Source organism: Bubalus bubalis, chromosome 2 (genome assembly GCF_019923935.1).
Source record: "Bubalus bubalis isolate 160015118507 breed Murrah chromosome 2, NDDB_SH_1, whole genome shotgun sequence".
In the NCBI taxonomy this organism is placed as follows: domain Eukaryota; kingdom Metazoa; phylum Chordata; class Mammalia; order Artiodactyla; family Bovidae; genus Bubalus; species Bubalus bubalis.
The window spans coordinates 45,449,935-45,473,084 of record NC_059158.1 but is presented as its reverse complement, the minus strand read 5'-3'; the positions used below and the strand labels follow the sequence as shown (position 1 = coordinate 45,473,084).

Here is a 23,150-nt window from a genome sequence, read left to right as displayed (position 1 = left end):
AAGGCTGTATATTTTCACCCTGCTTATTTAACTTATATGCAGAGTATATCATGCGAAATGCCAGGCTGGATGAAGCACAAGGCGGAATCAAGATTGCCAGAAGAAATAATAACCTCAGATATGCAGATGACACCACCCTTAAGGCAAAAAGTGAAGAGGAACTATAGAGCCTCTTGATTTGGAAAAGCTGGCTTAAAACTCAACATTCAAAAACTTAGATCATGGCATCTGGTCCCATCACTTCATGGCAAATAGATGGGGAAGCAGTGGAAACGACAGACTTTATTTTCTTGGGTTCCAAAATCACTGCAAGTGGTGACTGAAGCCATGAAATTAAAAGATGCTTGTTCCGTGGAAGAAAAGCTATGACCAAGCTAGACAGCGTATTAAAAAGCAGAGACATTACTTTGCCAACAAAGGTCCGTCTAGTCAAGGCTATAGTTTTTCCAGTGGTCATGTATGGATGTGAGAGTTGGACTATAAAGAAAGCTGAGCACTGAATAATTGATGCTTTTGAACTGTGATGTTGGAGAAGACTCTTGAGAGTCTCTTGCATTGCAAGAAGATCCAACTAGTCCATCCTAAAGGAGATCAGTCCTGAATATTCATTGGAAGTACTGATGTTGAAGCTGAAACTTCAATACTTTGGCCACCTGATACAAAGAACTGACTCATTAGAAAAGACTCTGAGGCTAGGAAAGATTGAAGGTGGGAGAATAAGGGGATGACAGAGGATGAAATGGTTGGTTGGCATCACTGACTCGATGGACATGAGTTTGAGCAAGCTCCGGCAGTTGATGATGGATAGGAAAGCCTGGCGTGCTGCAGTCCATGGGGTTGCAAAGAATGTCACATGACTAAGCAACTGAACTAAACTGAACTGAATGGCAGAAAGAAAGATAAACTAAAGAGCCTCTTAATGAAGGTGAAAGAGAAGAGTGAAAAAGCTGGCTTGAAACTCAACATTAAGAAAACTAATGGCATCTGGTCCAATCACTTCATGGCAAATATATTGGGAAAAGGTGGAAACAGTGACCAATTTTATTTTCTTGGACCCAAAAATCACTGCAAATGGTGAGTGCAGCTATGAAATTAAAAGACACTTGCTCCTCGGAAGAAAAGGTATGACAAACCTAGACAGCATATTAAAAAGCAGAGACATCATTTTGCCAACAAAGGTGCATCTAGTCAAAGCTACAGTTTTTCTAGTAGTCATGTACAGATTGTGAGAGTTGGACCATAAAGAAGGCTGAGCACAGAAGAATTGAAGCTTTCGAACTGTGGTGCTGGAGAAGACTCTTGATTGTCCTTGGACTCCAAGGAAATCAAACCATTCAATCCTAAAGGAAATAAGTCTTGAATATTCATTGTAAGGACTGATGCTGAAGTTGAAGCTCCAATACTTTGGCTACCTGTTGAGAAGAGCCAACACTTTTGAAAAGACCCTGATGCTGGGAAAGACCAAAGGCAAAAGGAGAAGGGGACGGCAACAGATGAGATGGTTAGATAGCATCACTGACTCTTATTGCCATAAGAGATGCCTTTTATGTTCACTATATTTCCTCTGTGTTTTCTTAACAATATTCTAATTTGGAACATATTTCTTCTTCAGCATTTCAAGGCTTCCAGGTATTAAATCAAATATATTGACTTCTCTTCTTTAGTTTAAAATTACAAATCACTCCAATCACTGTTATTATAACTCAAATAATAATAATAGGCTGTAATATTACAGACTGGAATCACCATTAACAAATCATACAAGGTAGAACCAACTAGGCTGACTTTGAATCCAGCAAAAAAATTCAATGATAACTATTATATCTCTTCAATTTGCAATCTATGCTTTCAGCCATCATTCAATAAATATTTCTTAAATATCTACTACATGACAGGTGCAGGGCAAAGTTTAGGTTTAAAAAAAGAACTGGTATTTTGTATGCAAGTTTATCAGAGCTAATTCTATTTATAGGCAATGCTAGATATTGCAACATAAATCCTGGGTGTGAAGATGAAGTTAGCAAGAACACCCTTCTCCTTCAGAAAATACTTCCCACCACTATTTTCACCATCACCCCTTCATTACGTGTGTGCGTGTGTGCATGCTAAGTCACTTCAGCTGTGTCCGAGTTTGTGCAACCCTATGGATTGTAACCTGCCAGGCTCTTGTGTCCATGGGATTCTCCAGGCAAGAATACTGGAGTGGATTGCCACGCCCTCCTCCAACGAATCTTCCCAACCCAGAGACCGAACCTGTGTCTCTTACATCTCCTGCATTAGCAGGCAGGTTCTTTACCACTAGCGCCACCTGGGAAGCCCAGGTAAAAGTGTCAGTCACTCAGTTGTGCCCAACTCTGTGGACACTATGGACTGTAGCCCACCAGGCTCTTTGGTCCATGAACTTTCCCAGGCTAGAATACTGGAGTGAGTAGCCATTCCCTTCTCCAGTGGATGTTCCTGACCACCCAGGGATTGAACCCAGGTCTCCTGCACTGTAGGCAGATTCTTTACTGTCTGAGCCACCAGGGAAGCCCACACCCCCCATCACTGACACGTTAAATCCACCACAGGCTCTAGTAATAAAGAGCTATGCGACCTCAAAACAAACTGTGCTACTTGCCTGGAGAATCAGGGATTTGAACTTATGGTTACACTTTCAGTACAGCCAGCTTCTCTGTCTAGAAGCATGCATCACATGGCTGAGAGCATCACTCCGAATGTCTGCTTCCTGCTCCTCAGGGACCATGTTTACATTGCCCTAGTTAGAGTCTCCCTGAGATGAAAGCTCAAGCCAAGCCCTGATCCAATTCACAGGAGGAGGCTGCCCAGACACGTCCCTTACATCTGAATCACTGGCAGAACACAAGGTCCACACTGAGCCTGATAACTGAAGTGCTGTGGGCAGAGCAGGCTGGCTGTAGATAATGGCCAGGCAGAGAAGCTGCAAGCTACTAGGAGAAGTTCCCCGGACAGTTCTTCCCAGGTCCCTTCTCCATGGCTGATTTATTTTTTTTGTGTTTCTAGCAAGTGTATAGCATTTATTTCATTGTATTACAAGATTCTGCCATCCTTATTAGCCTCATAGGTCATTTAGAGGAGAGATTTTATATTATTTCCAACACCTAGTACCAACCTGGCAAAGAACAAATGTTCAGCAAATATTTGTTGAAATAAATTGAAACATTTAATTAAAAATTACAGTAAGATTCAGGAGGTATAAAAAAAACAAAATTTTAATTCCTCATCTGCTGTTTAAGTCTTAGAAAAGTCTCTTAGAGTTAAATTGCACAATCATCCCTTAGTAAAAATGCAAAACTCCCTGAGGAGTAAAAAACTAGGGCTTTGGTCAGTCATTGTCACTTGAGTGTGAATCCTTCCTAAGATGAGTTTGGAAAAGCTAGCTGAAGAGAAGCAAAAGAATGGGATACAGAATTGGTTAGTTCTGAGATAGTAGGGATGTGACAATCATGAAAACCTGGAATCCCCAGAAAGGTGCCAAGGTGGAGGAGGTGGAGGAGAAGACAGTGAGACAAAAACAGAAAAAGGAAACAAAAAGATACCCATGTCTAGTATCAGCTATTTTAATGACATTTTACATACAGCTGGCTTTGATCATGGCTGAATGTTTGCTAATTACCTACAAAATATACCCAGAAATATTATCTTCTCCTTCACCGCCACCAGAGCCACCATCGTCCATCACTCCCCCACCCCAGGTGGTTGCAACAGCTTCCTAAGGTCTCCTATTTTCCCTCTCACCCTCCAACGGTCACAGCATAGCAGCCAGATAGATTGAATTGTGTCAAATGAATGAAACTGGGTCATTTGTAGAGATGTGGATGGACCTAGAGACTGATACACGGAGTGAAGTAAGTCACAAAGAGAAAGACAAACACTTTTTATATTAAATATATTAAAATGTATAAGTGGAATCTAGAAAAATGGTACAGATGATCTTATTTGCAAAGCAGAGATAGAGACAGACATAGAAAACAAATTATATGGATACCAAGTGGGGAAGGGGTTGGGATGAATGGGGAGATTGGGATTGACATATATATACACTATTGATAGGTATAAGATACAAAACTAACTAATGAGAACCTATTGTATAGCATAGGGAACTCGACTCAGTGCTATGTGGTGACTTAAATGGGAAGGAAATTAAAAAAAAAAGAGGGGTTATATATGCATATGTGTGATTTCCCAGATGGTTCAGTGGTAAAGAATCTACCTGCAATGCAGAAGACATGGGTTCTGTCCCTGAGTCAGGAAGATCCCCTGGAGAAGAAAATGACAACCCTCCCCAGTATTCTTGCCTGGGAAATCCCACGGACAGAGGAACCTTGTGCGGGCTATAGGCCACGGGGTCGAGAAGAGTCAGACTTCACTTAGTGACTAAACAGCAACAACAATATGTCTATGTGTAGCTGATTCCCTCTGCTGTACATTAGAAACTAACACAACATAGTAAAGCAACTACACTCCAGTAAAAATTAAATAAATTTAAAATATAAAACATTCCAATGGTTTCCTGACTTACTCAAGTTAAACATCAAAGATTTAGCATAGTAAAGAGTCCGAAATGCAGTACTTGGATGCAATCTCAAAAATGACAGAATGATTTCTGTTCGTTTCCAAGGCAAACCATTCAATATCACGGTAATCTAAGTCTATACCCCAACGAGTAACACTGAAGACCCTGAAGTTGAACTGTTCTATGAAGACCTGCAAGATCTTCTAGAACTAACACCAAAAAAAGATGTCCTTTTCATTATAGGGGATTGGAATGCAAAAGTAGGAAGTCAAGAAAAACCTGGAGTAACAGGCAAATTTGGCCTTGGATACAGAATGAAGCAGGGCAAATCTAACAGTTTTTCCTAGAAAACACACTGGTCATAGCAAACACCCTCTTCCAACAACACAAGAGATGACTCTACACATGGACATCACCAATTGGTCAACACCAAAATCAGACTGATTATATTCTTTGCAGCAAAAGATGGAGAAGCTCTATACAGTCAGCAAAAACAAGACCAGGAGCTGACTGTGGCTTAGATCATGAACTTATTGCCAAATTCAGACTTCAATTGAAGAAAATGGGGGAAACCACTAGACCATTCAGGTATGACCTAAATCAAATTCCTTACGATTATATAGTGGAAGTGAGAAATAGATTTAAGAGACTAGATCTGATAGAGTGCCTGATGAACTATGGACAGAGGTTCATGACATTGTACAGGAGACAGGGATCAAGATCATCCCCAAGAAAACAAAATGCAAAAACAGCAAAATGGCTGTCTGAGGAGGCCTTACAAATAGCTGTGAAGAAAAGAAGCCAAAAGCAAAGGAGAAAAGGAAAGATATACCCATCTGAAAGCAGAGTTACAAAGAATAGCAAGGAGAGATAAGAAAGCCTTCCTCAGTGATCAATGCAAAGAAATAGAGGGAAACAATAGAATAGGAAAGACTAGAGATCTCTTCAAGAAAATTTGAGATACCAAGGGAATATTTCATGCAAATAGGGGCTCAATAAAGGACAGAAATGGTATGGACCTAACAGAAGCAGAAGGTATTAAGAAGAGGTGGCAAGAATGCATAGAAGAACTATACAAAAAAGATCTTCATGACCCAGATAATCACGATGGTGTGATCACTCACCTAGAGCCAGACATCCTGGAATGTGAAGTCAAGTGGGTCTTAGGAAGTATCACTACGAACAAAGCTAGTGGAGGTGATAGAATTCCAGTTGAGCTATTTTCAAATCCTAAAAGATGATGCTGTGAAAGTGCTGCACTGAATATGCCAGCAAATTTGCAAAACTCAGCAGTGGCCACAGGTCTGGAAAAGGTCAGTTTTCATTCCAATCCCAAAGAAAGGCAATGTCAAAGAATGCTCAAACTACCACACAATTGCACTCATCTCACACGCTAGTAAAGTAATGCTCAAAATTCTCCAAGCCAGGCTTCAGCAATACATGAACCATGAACTTCCAGATGTTCAAGCTGGTTTTAGAAAAGGCAGAGGAACCAGAGACCAAATTGCCAACATCTGCTGAATCATCAAAAAAGCAAGAGAGTTCCAGAAAAACATCCATTTCTGCTTTATTGGCTATGCTAAAGCCTTTGACTATGTGGATCACAATAAACTGTAGTAAATTCTGAAAGAGATGGGAATACCAGACTACCTGACCTGCCTCTTGAGAAACCTATATACAGGTCAGGAAGCAACAGTTAGAACTGGACATGGAACAGCAGACTGGTTCCAAATAGGAAAAGGAGTACGTCAAGGCTGTATGTTGTCACCCTGCTTATTTAACTTCTATACAGAGTACACCATGAGAAACGCTGGGCTGGAGGAAGCACAAGCTAGAATTAAGACTGCCGGGAGAAATATCAGTAACCTCAGATATACAGATGACACCACCCTTATGGCAGAAAGTGAAGAACTAAAAAGCCTCTTGATGAAAGTGAAAGAGGAGAGTGAAAAAGTTGGCTTAAAGTTCAACATTCAGAAAACGAAGATCATGGCATCTGGTCCCATCACTTCATGGGAAATAGATGGGGAAACAGTGGAAACAGTGGCCTACTTTATTTTTCTGGGCTCCAAAATCACTGCAGATGGTGATTGCAGCCATGAAATTAAAAGTTGCTTACTCCTTGGAAGGAAAGTTATGACAAAGCTAGACAACATATTAAAAAGCAGAGACATTACTTTGTCTACAAAGGTCCATCTAGTCAAGGCTATGGTTTTTCTAGTAGTCATGTATGGATGTGAGAGTTGGACTGTGAAGAAAGCTGAGCGCAGAAGAACTGATGCTTTTGAACTGTGATGTTGGAGAAGCCTCTTGAGAGTCCCTTGGATTGCAAGGAGATCCAACCAGTCCATCCTAAAGGAAATTAGTCCTGGGTTTTCATTGGAAGGACTGATTTTGAAACTGAAATTCCAATATTTTGGCCACTTGATGCAAAGAGCTAGCTCATTTGAAAAAACCCTGATGCTGGGAAAGATTGAAGGCAGGAGGATAAGGGGATGACAGAGGATGAGATGGTTGGATGGCATCACGGACTCAATGGACATGAGTTTGGGTAGACTCTGGGAGTTGGTGATGGACAAAGAGGCCTGGCGTGCTGTGGTTCATGGGGTCGCAAAGAGTCAGACACGACTGAGTGCCTGAACTGAACTGAACTGAACTGTGATAATCTATAAGGGAAGAGAATCTGGAAAACACCATATGTGTATATATATACTGAATCACTTTGTTGTACATCTGAAACTAACACAGTATTGTAAATCAACTATGCATCAGTAAAAATAAATTAAAATATATTGAAAACTTAGAAGTGGTCCACAAGTCCTCATAGGACCAAGCTCTCCCAGTTACATCTCCCTCTGACAGCCTCAGCTTCCCCCACTCACTCTACTTTTGCCACACTGGCTCCCTATCTGTTCTTTGTACCGGCCTGGTGGTCTGTGGCCTTAGGAATTTTTCCTGACTATATTCTCTCAAGAAGCATCACCTCCACGGATGTCGCCCTCTCAAAGAAACCTATCTGCATCACCCAATATAAATTTATGAAAACCACCACCTCTTGCCCTGATAGACTTTTCTCCATGCCACTTATGATCTCATAGACAAGAAAATTTACTTATTGAGAAGGGAGGATCGTTTCTCTCTCACCGTAGATTGTAAATGCTCTTCCAGCAGGCATTTGTGCAATTTTGGTTCAACATCTTCACAACTTTGAAAGGTATACATAATAAGCACTCAATACATATTGATTGTAGGAATGAGTGATTTGTTTTGAGCCCACATAACCATTTTTCCTCATGGAGGTACATTTCATATTGTTTGTTTCCCAGATTACATGAGGATCAGCAGAAATGGAGAAAGTCGCATGGAAGCTTACCACCAAGTTTCCAGTGTGATATATTTGGAAATGTTATGATGCCTCAAAGGAATGAGAGTTTATAAATAAAACATCAGCTGTAAAAGTTCAGGAAATATCAAAAAGCTCCCAAATGATTACCTAAATAAGCTACGTGCCCAGATAGCATTCAAGCCAGGGCAGCCACATCACTGACCCTCACAGAGCTCCAGACCATCATCAGTGAGGGGCAAAATGAATGAGTTTTTGATACAATGACCATCCCAAATTTCCATATGGAATGCCATGATAACCCACTAGGAGAAAAATATAAACTATTTTATAAGTGAAGGCCAAATATATTAGAAGCCCAAATACAACTCGGTGGATTAGCTTTCTGATATTCAGGCTTTCCCAAGGCGAAAAGAAAGGTCTCCAACAATACACATGTTGATCAAAGAGCCGTGAGAGCAACATTTAAGGAGACACCCATCCTGTCTAGGGCCATGATTATAATGTAAAGTAGTATTTTCAACCATATCTGAAATTAAAATATAGCCATTACATTATATAGACTCAGAACCTTCAGGTTCTATGAGAAAGAAATATCAAACATGTCTTATCCCTGAATTTAGCTCAGCATTATCCAGCTGTTCCATTTTATTTTCATATCAAAGGAGAATACAGCCCAGGCTTGGAACTAATACCTTCCAGGCACTGATGTTTTAATTTGATCATCTTCCATATTATAGGACCACTCTCCTCTTGGGATCTGGCACTGAGGGAAGCTGATCTAAATCTGAAACTCTTTGACTTCAAAGAGTGTTCTGTGCTCAGGTTAGAACCACAGTGGAAAGAGCCAGATAAGAAACTCCACAAAAACACAGAAATTATTTGATATCCTGAAGCTTTTGTCTATTTCCTCCTATCAATCTATAAAATAATCTTAGCAATTTAAGCAAAGCTAGTCAAACATCAAAAGAAACTGAGAATTGGGGTAAGCTTTATCTCTTCCAGTATCCATCAGTGTTTATTTTAAAGAACTTTATATATGCAAGTTTATATATTACTACTTGGAAGGAAAGTTATGACCAACCTAGATAGCATATTCAAAAGCAAAGACATTACTTTGCCAACAAAGGTCCGTCTAGTCAAGGCTATGGTTTTTCCTGTGGTCATGTATGGATGTGAGAGTTGGACTGTGAAGAAGGCTGAGCGCCGAAGAATCGATGCTTTTGAACTGTGGTGTTGGAGAAGACTCTTGAGAGTCCCTTGGACTACAAGGAGATCCAACCAGTCCACTCTGAAGGAGATCAGCCCTGGGATTTCTTTGGAAGGAATGATGCTAAAGCTGAAACTCCAGTACTTTAGCCACCTCATGCAAAAAGTTGACTCATTGGAAAAGTCTCTGATGCTGGGAGGGATTGGGGGCAAGAGAAGGGGACGACAGAGGATGAGATGGCTGGATGGCATCACTGACTCAATGGACGTGAGTCTCAGTGAACTCCGGGAGTTGGTGATGGACAGGGAGGCCTGGCATGCTGCAATTGATGGGGTCGCAAAGAGTCGGACACAACTGAGTGACTGATCTGATATATATATATATATATATATATGGATTCCAGGGATCGAACCTGGGTATCCTGCATTGCAGGCAGACTCATTACCGTCTGAGCCACCAGGGAATCCATATATATATATATATATGGATTCCCTGGTGGCTCAGACGGTAATGAGTCTGCCTGCAATGCAGGATACCCAGGTTCGATCCCTGGGTGGGGAAGATCCCCTGGAGAAGAACATGGCAACCCAATCCAGTATTCTTGCCTGGAGAATCCCCATGGACGGAGGGGAATGGTAGGCTACAGACCATAGGGTCGCAAAGAGTCGGACACGACTGAGCAACTTCACTTTACTTTCTTTCATATATATATATATGTATATGCTATGCTAAGTCACTTCAGTCGTGTCCGACTCTGTGTGACCCCATAGACGGTAGCCCACCAGGCTCCCTCGTCCCTGGGATTCTCCAGGCAAGAACACTGGAGTGGGTTGCCATTTCCTTCTCCAATGCATGAAAGTGAAAAGTGAAAGTGAAGTCGCTCAGTCGTGTCTGACTCTTAGCGACCCCATGGACTGCAGCCTACCAGGCTCCTCTGTCCATGGGATTTTCCAGGCAAGAGTACTGGAGTGGGGTGCCATTGCCTTCTCTGATATATATACATATATATATATATATACACACACACACACACACACACACACACACACGGGCTGATTTTTACCTAGAGAGATAATAGCAAAAAAAAAAAAAAAACAAGGAGGAAATAAATATGCTAAAGAAGAGTGTTATTCAAGAGAAACTAATTTTTCAGAAGTTATTATAAATTTTATCCATTATATGAAACATTTTTCTGTTCAAAGAAACAGATAAAAATGGATAAATTATAACCACTCTTCATATTTTAATACAGTTCATCAAATTTTATCATGCATTTCTATAAGCTTGAATTATATGAACTTGGAAATAAAGAAACTAAACAGGAATAAATAAAGCAAATGCCAAGAATTCTTCAATACTGGGAGTAGTAAGTGAGCTGTGGAGGAAAAGGTCATCGAAAAACTTGATTTTAGGACAAAAAGATTTTATCAGAACTCCCTTCAGGTTCATCCTCTTCCAACTCTTCAAAAACAGGGCAAAACATAAACAAAGCAGCTGCTAAGTCGCTTCAGTCGTGTCCGACTCTGTGCGACCCCAGAGACGGCAGCCCACCAGGCTCCCCCATCCCTGGGATTCTCCAGGCAAGAACAGTGGAGTGGGTTGCCATTTCCTCCTCCAATGCATGAAAGTGAAAAGTGAAAGTAAAGTCACTCAGTTGTGTCTGACTCCTAGCGACCCCATGGACTGCAGCCCACCAGGCTCCTCTGTCCATGGGATTTTCCAGGCAAAAGTACTGGAGTGGGGTGCCATTAACAGAAACTCTCTAAAGAAGCCAGTGGAGTAAAACTACTTTTCACAAAGGTAAAGAATAATTTAAGTATAATGCAGTGTGGTTTAAGAGATCATTGTGAATAAATTCAGGAAAAGGTAGTGTTTAAATCACCAGGTTTTTTTTTTAATACATCACAAGTGAATTCCATAATAACATATATGTATTGAAAAAATAACCACCAGCTCATTTACTTCAAATAAACCACTTTTTCAAATTTAGAATTAGGGTAAAAGATTTCTTCCATCCCATTTGCTTTTTAAAATAGAAGGACTTCATAATCTGGAAAAAATACATTTTAAAATGATCCAAATATTATATCAATTGATCATTCTAATCATCTCATAATGATTATTTCCTTCCTAAGAATTAATAAATCGGGCTAAAATTATAATGAATATGAGTTATTGCTTTGTTGCAGTAAATCTCAGTTTAAAAAAAAATGGCTTCAAGATTCGGTAGACTTCAATTAATATAAATGTCATCTCAGCCAGCATAAGAAACATTACCTGAGCAAGCTATTCATTGAACAACAGTTTCTTAGTACAGAGAATGGAGAAAATAATATGACCAATCTGATACGGTCATAACAAAATTAACAGACATAGTCTCTTCTAATTAAATTTTAACTGCTTTGTGTAACTACTATGATGGTTCATGATTCACAGAGAGTATTCGATCTCTCTTTCTGTAATTATCATTTTGCTATTATCACTAGTTGATGATAAGACCAGTATTCTTATGTGTCCACATACCTTCATCTGGGACCATCTTCTGTATATTTGGTCAGGTCGTTTAACATTTCTGAAATGCCAACTGCGTTCCTCTTCATTAAACTAAATCCTAAACATTGGAACATAAATGTTCCAACATTTCCAACATTTATGACAATGTACCTCACTAACCATATCCCATAATATTCTCTGAATTCAGTGAACTTTTATAATTTTATACATAATCTGTATTATACTGTTAATATTGCCTTTGTCCTTGTTTTCTAGGTTTACTGTAAATTTACTAAGTCTCTACAGCTTCTCCACATTATATATATATATATATATATATATATACATGTATGCGTGCATGCGTGCTAAGTCGCTTCAGTTGTGTCCGACCCTTTGTGATCCTACGGACTGTACCCTACCAGGCTGCTCTGTCCATGGAATTCTCCAGGCAAGAATACTGGAGTGGGCTGTCATTTCCTTCTCCAGCGGTCTTCTGACCTAGGGATATAACCCACATCTGTTTGCGGCATTGGCAGGAGGGTTCTTTACCACTAGTTCCACCTGGGACGCTCATATATATGTATGCTTTTCTGCTACATAAAATTTGTTTTTTAAGATAAAGGATTATCTCTTCCTTAAAAATAAAACACACAACCTCTAAAAAGCTATTAGAGCGGTGGGCATACAGTAGATACCTAATGCACGCTTTTTAAGGTGAATCATATTGTAAACTTATTAGGTTAAGATCTTCTTAATACAAGATCATGTGGCTCTTTCATCTTTTCCACGATTAGTTCACCATCCTGACAGTGATAGAATTGAACACAATCTCCATGGAATCAACCTGGATGCTCTAATGGTGTTATTTCAACACACTGAACTTAAAATCCCTATCCCTTTCTAAATACAGGCATTTTCATAATTTTATTTCATGTGTATAATAATGACTGGATTCTAAGCTATCTGTCTAACCACAGATAAACTCCACATCCTAAGTTACATGGGAACAGCTGGGAAGCTGGCAGAGGTGCCATTCTAGGGCAGAGGTGCCTTCTTCCAGGACAAATGAACCATGAATGCTATGGGTAACTCCTTCAAATGTTTCCCTTCTCATATTAAAATAGATGCTGATCCACATCCTTGTTCAACAGGTTATGTTGGAGCATTTAAAAGTCAATATTTCTCCTCTCTTAATTCTATTTCCCTATACCCAGCCTGTCCACTCTTTCTGTATTTTATAATCATTATGTATTTAGTGTTTAGAATAAAGCAAATAATTTTCACATACAAAGGAAATTTCTATTCTATTTTGACATATATGTTAATATATAACTAAATACATATTGATTTAGCTTGAGGTTTATGGAAAGCAATAAAGAAATCAACATTGTAGAAGGGGGGAAAATTAATAATAATAAATAAATGCCAGCAAAGGAAATAGAAAGTTTTCAAATTGACTTGGCAATCATCTGGGGCTTCACATATAAAATTCCATTTTACACTAATCCTATCTACTATTCTATCAGTACAGGATATCTTGGTGGATAATACAGTTCATGTTATTAAATAAATCATAAATGTATCATATTCCCAAATCTCATCTAACTGCTCTAAATTCCATCTTTGGGATCAATAATATAACTCATTATGCCCGGGAAAAAAATGCCCTTAAGGCCATAGATATAAAAAGTTACCATAAGAGGATTTGCAAAATCAAAGAGGTTTTCAGAAACATGCATAATTTTAAACAGATTATAGTTCATCCACACATTCAAATCCACCAAGTCTTACATCCTCTTGCACTACCTCCTTGTAGGAGCAGAATGAATATCATAATCATTGATTTTCCCCTGGAAAAAAATTCTTCTCTTTTCAAAAGAAGCATGCACCATGCAACGTGCAAAAGAAATACCTTGGGTTTCTTATTCTCAGGGCCTGCTGACATGGACAATGCACAAGGTGAACTCAGCTCCTTGGTTCTTGTTAGAGAGAAGGGAGGTGACGGAGCTGAGACAGATGACCTGTGGTCAGATATAGAGCTTTCGGATTTCCCAAGTCTTGAAGGCAGGGTAAGATTTGGGTGCAGCGCGGAGGGACTGAGCTGGTGTGCTTTTGTGGGAGGATTAGCCAGGGGCAGAGCAGAGGACCCCAGACAGGAAAGAGAGGCAGAGCTGGAGCTGGAGACAGGGGCTGGGGGTGGAGTAGACGGAGTCTGCCCTTGGCTAGAGACCGGCGCTTGTGCGCTCTTAGATCTGTTTATCAGGTTTGAAAGAGCTGGGGACGGATGGTAGCGTCTCTCTGGTGAGGAGAGCATGGCCCTTGGGTTAGTGGGAGGAGACACAGAAGACGATATGGAGGAAGGTGATGTAGAGGCATGCGAGCAGATATCCCTGGGCTTCCCTGGGCCTCTGGGCTCAGCATCCTGTCTGCCTTTCGAAGACAGAGGAGAAAAGCTTGGAGGGACGGGAGGCAGACCCACAGAGCTGGAGGTACTGGTTTGCAGCTGGGAAGTCACTGGGCTGCTCTTCAGAGTCGGGGATGGCATTTTCTCTACAATCACAGAAGCGAAGCTGCTACTGCCCTGTTTTGGGGGAGAAAGGGCCGATGCCTGGGGAGGGGGTGCAGCTTTGGTGGGAGAAAGAAAGGGGAAGGATGGCTGGCTGAGGTCGGAAACCGGGTTTTCCTTTTGCTCTGGAGACCCTGATCGCAGGGAGCAACTTGAGAGGGATTTCTTAGGTGTGGGTGGGGTTTGTTTGACTTTTTGATCAAGCGTGAGCGTGGAGGAAGCCAGGGAGTTGAGAGAGAAGGTGGGACAGGAGGCCGGGGAGAGGGGCCTTTGGTGAGAAGGGCTGGACTTCAGGATGGCGGTGAGGACGGAAAGCCTGGAGGGCACCGGGGGTTTCACCCCTGACCTCGAGAGGCTTCCGCTGGAGGACGCTTGGCTACAGACCGTGGAGGAGGAGCCGTGGAAAGGGGAGGGGAAAGCTCTGGGACTCGGCGAGAGCGAGTGCGTGACGATGCGCACGGGGATGTAGGAGGCTGCACTCGACTTCAGAGAAGCACCGGAGGCTGGTGAAGGAGAAGAGGCTCTCGGACTCTCTTTGGGACTAAGGACGTTCGAGGTGACCGTCTTCTTGAGGACTTCAGAAGTCTGCCCCGTGTTTTGCTGTGCTGTGCTTGGACTGGATGAAGGAGACCCTGATAACTGAGCGGGTTGGGGGACCTGTGACGTCGAGGACGTGCCCTTCGGTGCAAAAAAAGGTGCAGAGTGAGCAGAAGTTTGAAAGTACGTGGTTGTTTCTTCCACCAGGGCCCCGCGGGCATCCAGCCTCCTCGAGTGGAACTCCTCCAGGACAGAGGCTCTGGCGAGGTCGCCTGGGGCAGGTGGTGTTTTCTGATTAGTTGGAGAAACAAAGGAGAAAGCAGGTGGTTTACGGGCAAGCTGCTCAGAGGCAGTGGGAGAAGTTAACTAGAGGAAAGAGAAATAGACAGGGTCATAGGACATCATTTGTGAAACTGTCAAAGCATTCTTGTCACTCGTGCGTTTATGCAAACAGTCCTATTCGTTTACACAAAAGGAAGCCCTTAAACCTCCCCTCAAATGGAAGAAACTCAGTTTTGCTAATGAGGCGTTTCTTTGAATTTGAAATAAAATATAAATAAATGGTGAACTCTTAGACACTAGATCTCATTTATTCCCCGGAATAAACATCAATATAAAATTGTATTTGTATGTCTCCCTTTGGAAAATAATTCATTGACAAAATCTAAAAGAGCTATCTTCTTTTGGAATTGGGTGATTTGAAAAGATTTAAATCATCATTAATATAAATTTCAAAATGCACTTTGGAAAAGGAAATAGCTTTTCTTCCATTGTAAGACTATAAACCATAATATGATAAAAATGATTACAATATTTCAAGAGTCATTTTGATATTTGGCAAAACTAATACAATTATGTAAAGTTTAAAAATAAAATTTAAAAAAAAAATGTTAATAAATAAATAAAAATAAAAACTTAGACTTTTCCTACACATTGTAAACCTGAAAATAATGGCCAGAATTCAAAAGATACAGCACCCAACATCAACATACAATGATAAATTGAGAATGAAAGCCAAGGTTTATAAGTTTTAGCTTATTAAAAATATTTTCCCTAATTACTTGTCAGAATGAACAGTTAACAAATGATGTGAGTTATGCTGGAAGGAATGAATAGATAAGCATAGTACTTTACAAATGCAATCTGCCTGAAACAATGCAATTCACCAATCCACATCAAATAAAAAGAAAATAAAGAAATCATGTCCAAAAGTGGTTAGGGAGAGCCCATAAAATAACTGGGTATCTATATTCTTGTGCTGTTTTTTTTTAATTATCCATTATTTTAAAACAAGTACTGAAATTATAAATGATTCTAAAGTCAAATCTTTTAAAGAGCAGTTTCCTTTCAAAATTATTGAAGGGAGTCTATCAGTCCATAAGGGAAAGGAAAATATTTGTACCAAAGAATTTAGAACATATCTGTTATCAAAAATATTAATAAATATTTATTAAGTTATATATGTATATAATATATAATATTATATATATTACAGTATATATCAGATAAGCTTACAACCATAATAATTAACTTAGCAAGAGCTTCATTTATAAACTCAGTAAAAGATATTTCTTGATTTTGCTTTTTAACATGTTAAAATGGTGCCCATCAGACCGAATGCAAAGATTTTCACATCAGAGCTTTGAGTCCTAAAAATATTTAAAACTGATAAATGCAAACAACTCATCCAAAACTTATGTTTCTGAATTAATGTACCCAAAATATTCCTTTCTTTTCATATGTAAATTTGTTTGTAAATTTGCAACACAGAATTCTTGCCACATAAATAATTTTTGAATATTTTGGCATGTAACCCAGAATATCTGAAAATCAGGGATAATTGAAAATTAAGCAGAATTCAATAAAATTGAGATAGAAAGTTTAACAACCTCCTCACATAAGTTCTACTTAGAAACAATTCTGCTTATCCAGTGTTTGTAAAACCAACTCATAAGATTAGTTGTAAGTGAAAGTTCTCTGTTTCCAATGATTGATCTCTTCTCATAGAAGGAATGAAGAAATTTCAAGACTATGTAGAGTCTCTTTTTATGTTATGCCATAGCTTTTGGTATAAAAAAATTTTAAATTAATCACAGCCACAAAAATCCCATTAACTTTTCAGCCATGTTTCCAAATAACTTCATTTCATATAACAAATTCACTAATTCATCCTGATTATCCTGTAAAGTCACAGGACTGTGATTTTGAGGGTCTCATCAGAAGAAAAGACTCTTCTCTCCAACTTCCTCAAGACCATGGCTTCTAATTAATTACCAAACATTCTATTGCATGAAGTCCTGTCTTACCTAATATAAGTAATTCTAAAACTTGATTACTGAAGAACTAAGAAAAGTTCAAAGAGAAAGATTCTGAAGAGTCTAAGAATGTTTTTATTATATTTTTCTAATCAATGTACTAATAAGCATTTGCAATATATTTTTGGAATTTTATATTATCCTAATTTATACTAAAATAAAAATGTGGTACCATATTCTTATAAAATTCCCAGGAGAGGAGAATGCCTTTTGTAACATATAAATGAAAAAGATTCATTTCTTGAGTTCCTCTTATTAATAAGTTAAAAAAAAAAAAGAGGGTATAAAGACATGAATAATTTTATGCAGAAAGAAAGGATGGATACCTGTCAAAATTTAGTCAACTTACTCAGAATAGGCCTTTTATTTTGCCTCTCACCTGTAAACCCCTTACAGGTGATAATACACTTCTCTAAGATGCCTGCAAATTATTTCAACCCCTTCCTCCTCTCCCATTAATACCCTCTGTTCTGTTCTCTAGGTTTGTTACTGATGTACTCTAATTCCTTCTCTCTCAAGCCTGTTCTCTGTCCTCTCCTCCATTTATCTTCTAACCTGACCTTTGTTGATGCCTTTGCTTCAGAAACTTCTCTAAAAACACTGCTGACCGTGTTCTCTCATCCCCAGCTCTCTTCTGATTCCTTGAAACCCCCTCACCATACGCTTCCTTCCAAATCATTTCCAAAGCTTTCTCCTAGAAAAACTATCCTGAGCTCTGAATACATTCACAATAATCCCCATAACAGAGGATGCTTGCAATGTTCTGCTCTCATCAGGTGGATGATCCTTATCCTAAATCCACCCTTGGATCCTGCATAATAGAGATTATCAGTTATTTGAACAACCAATCTCTGTAATAGAGCTGCCTTGTCATTTTAGTAAGTCTAAAATTAACTGTTTCTCAACACTATTCACAATAACCAACATATGGAAATAACCTAAATGTCCTTCAACAGATGAATGGATAAAGAAGATGTGATACATATGTAAAATGGAATATTATTCAACCATAAAAAAGAATGAAATAACACCATCTGCAGCAACATGGATGCAACTAGAGATTATCATACTAGGCAAAGGAAGTCAGAAAAAGAAAGACAATACCATATGGTATCACTTACACGTGGAATCTAAAATATGACACAAGTGAACTTAACTTCAAAACAGAAACAGACTCAGAGACAGAAAATAGACTTGTGGTCGCCAGGGAAGAAAGGTTTGGGGGAGAGATGAGTGGGAGACTGGGGTTAGCAGGTACAAACCATTACATGCAGGATGGATAAACAAGAGCCAACTATATAGCACAGAGGACTATATTCAGTATCCTGTGATAAACCATAAATGAAAAGACTTTGCAAAAGTATATATATATGTGTGTGTGTGTGTGTGTGTGTATAATTGAATCATTTTGTTGTACTGTAGAAATTAACACAGCATTGTAAATAAACAATACTTCAATAAAAATTAACAAATAAAATTAACTGCTACTGTGTATATTCAGTTTTTTCCCAGCGTGTCCATGGATTCTGAGACATCAGACTCCAAGCCAGAGTGCCTGATCTGCTGCTGCCTGATGTTCTGAAGAGCGACAAAGATTTGATCCATGTTGGTCCATATATATAGTTGTACTCTTTCCCCTCAACTGATACAGTCATGCAAGGCAGAAACTTCTGATTCTCCAGTGTCCTCAAATGCAGTCCTTACATTATAACAGCTAGGTCTCCCAACATACCTACTACTCTGTCCTCTTCTCACAGATGGACATTTATAGTGCCATCAACACCTCCCCATATCTACCATGAACTGATTGTTCCTTCACAACAGAGCTCTTCTCTTATGACCCACTCTCATCTCCCTCAACCCCTGCTAGTTTGCATTTTAGGTTTTAAAATTACTTTTTTAATCTCAACCTTTTGCAAGCACTGTCAACATTCTGTCTTGTTCTTTTGCAGATCCACTTGGCAAGTTGTTATTCTTAAATCAGTCCCACCAACTGTCCTTATGCTCCTAGATCTAGTTTACCTAAAGCCACTATTTTAAAAAATCTAATATAATCCTGTTGATTGGCAGGGCCACTGCACTTATTTATGAGTTTGTCTTGCATAAGGGTATCAACTGAGAGTGAGAAAGACGTTTCCTGAACGAGGCAGAGGGGGTCCCTGTCTCTAGTTCACCCATGCGCTGGTAAGGCACTGTGGATGGGCACCAACATAAATGTAAGCTCTGTAAATCTCAACAGGGCTGTGTACCACTCACCTTTTGTGTGGACTGTTTGGGATTTTTTTCCCTCTCTTATATTTTGACCTCAGCTTCCTCTCCTGTTCTAAACAACAGCCTTCAACAAAGTTCACACTCTCCACAAACTCTTTTCCCAACACCACCCTCACTGTATTCAATAGATGACCTGCTGCTGCTGCTAAGTCGCTTCAGTCGTGTCCGACTCTGTGCAACCCCATAGATGGCAGCCCACCAGGCTCCCCCGTCCCTGGGATTCTCCAGGCAAGAACACTGGAGTGGGTTGCCATTTCCTGACCTAGGTTATTTTTATCCAAGGAAAATTGAGACTATCAGGAAAATTAAATTTTTCTAGAACTTTCTTTCTCCCCTTTCATTCATTCTATGGACATATAATGGACTTTCCCTTTTTAAAATGCAAATTCCCCAGTGTGCTCTGCATTCCAGCAGCTTTTGTTTTCTCCAGGATCCCATTTCATCAGTCCCCTGCCCCCCCATAAGCTATGTATCCATCTTTTTTTTTTTTTTTTTTTACTGATTTGCTCATCCTAAAAGCAGAATACTTACAATCTTTAAAAAGTAATAACTATCATGTAGTGGACTGTAAAAATACCCACATTTTTCTACTCTTTTTATAAGAAAGGCAAAGTCCTTTTCTTCACTTACCCTTTAACCTCAACTGGCCATATGACTTGTTTTGACCAGTGGGTCATTAGCAAATGTAATATAAGACATATTGAATTGAAAAGCACTTGTGGATTGGTGCTTGCTGGCTTGCTGAGTGGACAGCATCACCTTGATGTAAATGAGCCCAGTTCCTCACTGGAAGAACTACAAGACCACATCTCAGTTAACCAGCCAGCAGCTGACCCAGAAGCCAACTGCAGGCACATCAAGAACCACAGTAAAGATCACCTGAGTCTGACCCAGATCTGTAGAACCACCCAGCTAAACACAAACTGTTGATCTGTACTTTTTTTTTTTAGCTAAATAAATGGATGCTGTTTGAAAACACAATTTTAGCACAGTTCATTAAGCAGCAAAAGCTAACCGATAAAAGCATGTGCACATACATGCACCAAGTTCTGTGGCATCCATAAACACCCCATTCACAGGTCCACGTAGCTTTATTCTGAGTCACATCTGAATCTATATCTTTGTATTGATTTCCTTATTTCTTGTGGCCAACAAATCCTAAAGTAACTTCCCACAGAAGCCCTCATCGACTGCCTTCATAATCCCCTCTTAATTATAGATGGAAACTGTGACTTGCTTCTAGCTAATCGAACCTGGCAAAGGATTTTGCAGATGCATTTAAAGTTCCTAATCAGGTGACTTTAACTTAATCACACAGGAGATGCTCCTGAGTAGGCATCACCTAATGCAATAGAGCGATCTGTTTCTTTAACTTTACCCTTTGTATTCTATTGCTTATGCTATAGCATATTGCCTATAGCCGGAAATATACAGGAGAGCCCATTCGCAAGGCTCTTAATTTTAAAGGCATAACATTTTCCATTCTTAAAGAGATAAAAAGCTGTGGAACAGAGAATAACATCTATCTTGTTGGCAGTTTATAGGAACATCATGACCTGACCTATATGGACAGCTGCAAGAACAAAGGATTCCAAACCAAGAAGTCTGCAACAACTAACCACACTTCCTTCCTTTTTACTATTGATTAAAAAAAAAAAAAAAAAACTGAATACTAACTTGGGGAAGACAGTTGCTCGGAACAGTGGCTTGCCATCTTTTTGGTCTGCTCAGTTAAGTTCAGTTCACTTGCTCAGTCGTCTCTCATTCTTTGAGACCCCATGGACTATAGCATGCCAGGATTCCCTGTCCATCACCAACTCCTGCAGCTTGCTCAAATGCCCGTCCACTGAGTCAGTGATGCCATTCAACCATCTCATCCTCTGTAGTCCCCTTCTCTGCCTGCCTTCAATATTTCTCAGCATCAGAGTCTTTACCAATGAGGCAGTTCTTTGCATCAGGTGACCAAAGTGTTGGAACTTCTGCTCCAGCATCAGTCCTTCCAAAGAATATTCAGGAATTATTTCATTTAGGATGGACTGGTTGGATCTCCTTGCAGTCCAAGGGACTCTCAAGAGTCTTCTCCAACACCACAGTTCAAAAGCATCAACTCTTCAGTGCTCAGCTTTCTTTATGGTCCAACTCTCACACCCATACATGACTACTGGAAAAACAATAACTGACTAGATGGACATTTGTTGGCAAAGTAATGTCTCTGCTTTGTAACATGCTATCTAGCTTGGTCATAGCTTTTCTTTCAAGAAGCAATTGTCTTTTAATTTCATGGCTGCAGTCACAACCTGCAGTGATTCTGGAGCCCAAAAAAATAGTCTGTCACTGTTTCCATTGTTTCTCCATCTATTTGCCATGAAGTGATGGGACCAGATGCCATGATCTTAGCTTTTCGAAGGTTGAGTTTTAAGCCAGCTTTTCCAATCTGCTCTTTCACTTTCATCAAGAGGCTCTGTAGTTACTCTTCACTTTCTTCCATAAGGGTGGTGTCATCTGCATATCTGAGGTTATTGGTATTTCTCCTGGCAATTCTGATTCCAGCTTGTGCTTCATCCAGTCTGGCAATTCACATGATGTACTCTGCATATAAGTTAAATAAGCAGGGTGACAATTTATAGCCTTGATGTACTCTTCCCAATTTGGAACCATTCCATTGTTTCATGTCTGGTGCTAACTGTTGCTTCATGACCTGCATACAGATTTCTCAGGAGGCAGGTAAGATTGTCTGGTATTTCCATCTCTTGAAGAATTTTCCAGTTTGTTGTGATCCACATGGTCAAAGGCTTTGGCATAGTCAATAAAGCAGAAGTAGATGTTTTTCTGGAACTCTCTTGTTTTTTCGATGATGCAACGGATGTTGTCAATTTGATCTCTGGTTCCTCTGTCTTTTCTAAATCCAGCTTGAACATCTGGACATTCTCAGTTAAGTTCAATACTGTTGAAGCCTCGCCTGGAGAATTTTGAGCATTACTTCACTAGCGTGTGTCATGAGTGCAACTGTGAGGTAGTTTGAACATTCTTTAGCATTGCCTTTCTTTGAGATTGGAATGAAAACTGACCTTTTCCAGACCTGTGGCTACTACCGAGTGTTTCAAATTTGTGCACATATTGAGTGCAGCACTTTAACAGCATCATCTTTCAGGATTTGAAACAGCTCAACTGGAACTCCATCACCTCCACTAGCTTTATTCATAGTGATGCTTCCAAAGACCCACTTGACTTCACGTTCCAGGATGTCTGGCTCTAGGTGAGTGATCACACCATCGTGATTATCTGGGTCGTGAAGATCTTTTTTGTACAGTTTTTCTGTGTATTCTTGCCACCTCTTCTTAATATCTTCTGCTTCTGTTCGGCCCATACCATTTCTGTCCTTTATTGTGCCCATCTTTGCATGAAATGTCCCCTTGTTATCTCTAATTTTCTTGAAGAGATCTCTAGTCTTTCCTATTATACTGTTTTCCTCTATTTTTTTGCATTGATCACCAAGGAAGGCTTTCTTATCTCTCCTTGCTATTTTTGGAACTCTTCACTCAGATGGATATATCTTTCATTTTTCTCCTTTGCTTTTCATTTCTCTTCTTTTCTCTGCTATTTGTAAGGCCTCCTCAGACAGCCATTTTGCCTTTTTTGCATTTCTTCCTCTTGGGGATGGTTTTGATCACAGTGTTACGAACCTCCATCCATAGGTCTTCAGGCACTCTATCATATCTAATCCCTTGAATCTATTTCTCACTTCCACTGTATAATCGTAGGGGATTTGATTTAGGTCGTACCTGAACTTTCTTCAATTTAAGTCTGGATTTGGCAATAAGGAGTTCATGATCTGAGCCACAGTCAGCTCCCAGTCTTGTTTTTGCTGACGGTATACA

The 23,150-nt window shown here is 39.7% G+C and overlaps 1 protein-coding gene across 9 annotated transcripts in view; it reads right to left on the bottom strand.

Annotated features, from left to right (window-relative positions):
- The window catches only part of LOC102412913 (muscular LMNA interacting protein), a 299,136-nt gene that overhangs the window by 117,894 nt on the left and 158,092 nt on the right, over positions 1 to 23,150 (bottom strand). For all 9 annotated transcript variants that reach the window (XM_045163422.1, XM_045163421.1, XM_045163412.1 and 6 more), the window contains one exon: positions 13,496 to 15,052. In XM_045163422.1, coding sequence (XP_045019357.1) covers positions 13,496 to 15,052 — 1,557 coding nt within the window. The remainder of the gene's footprint in view (positions 1 to 13,495; positions 15,053 to 23,150) is intronic.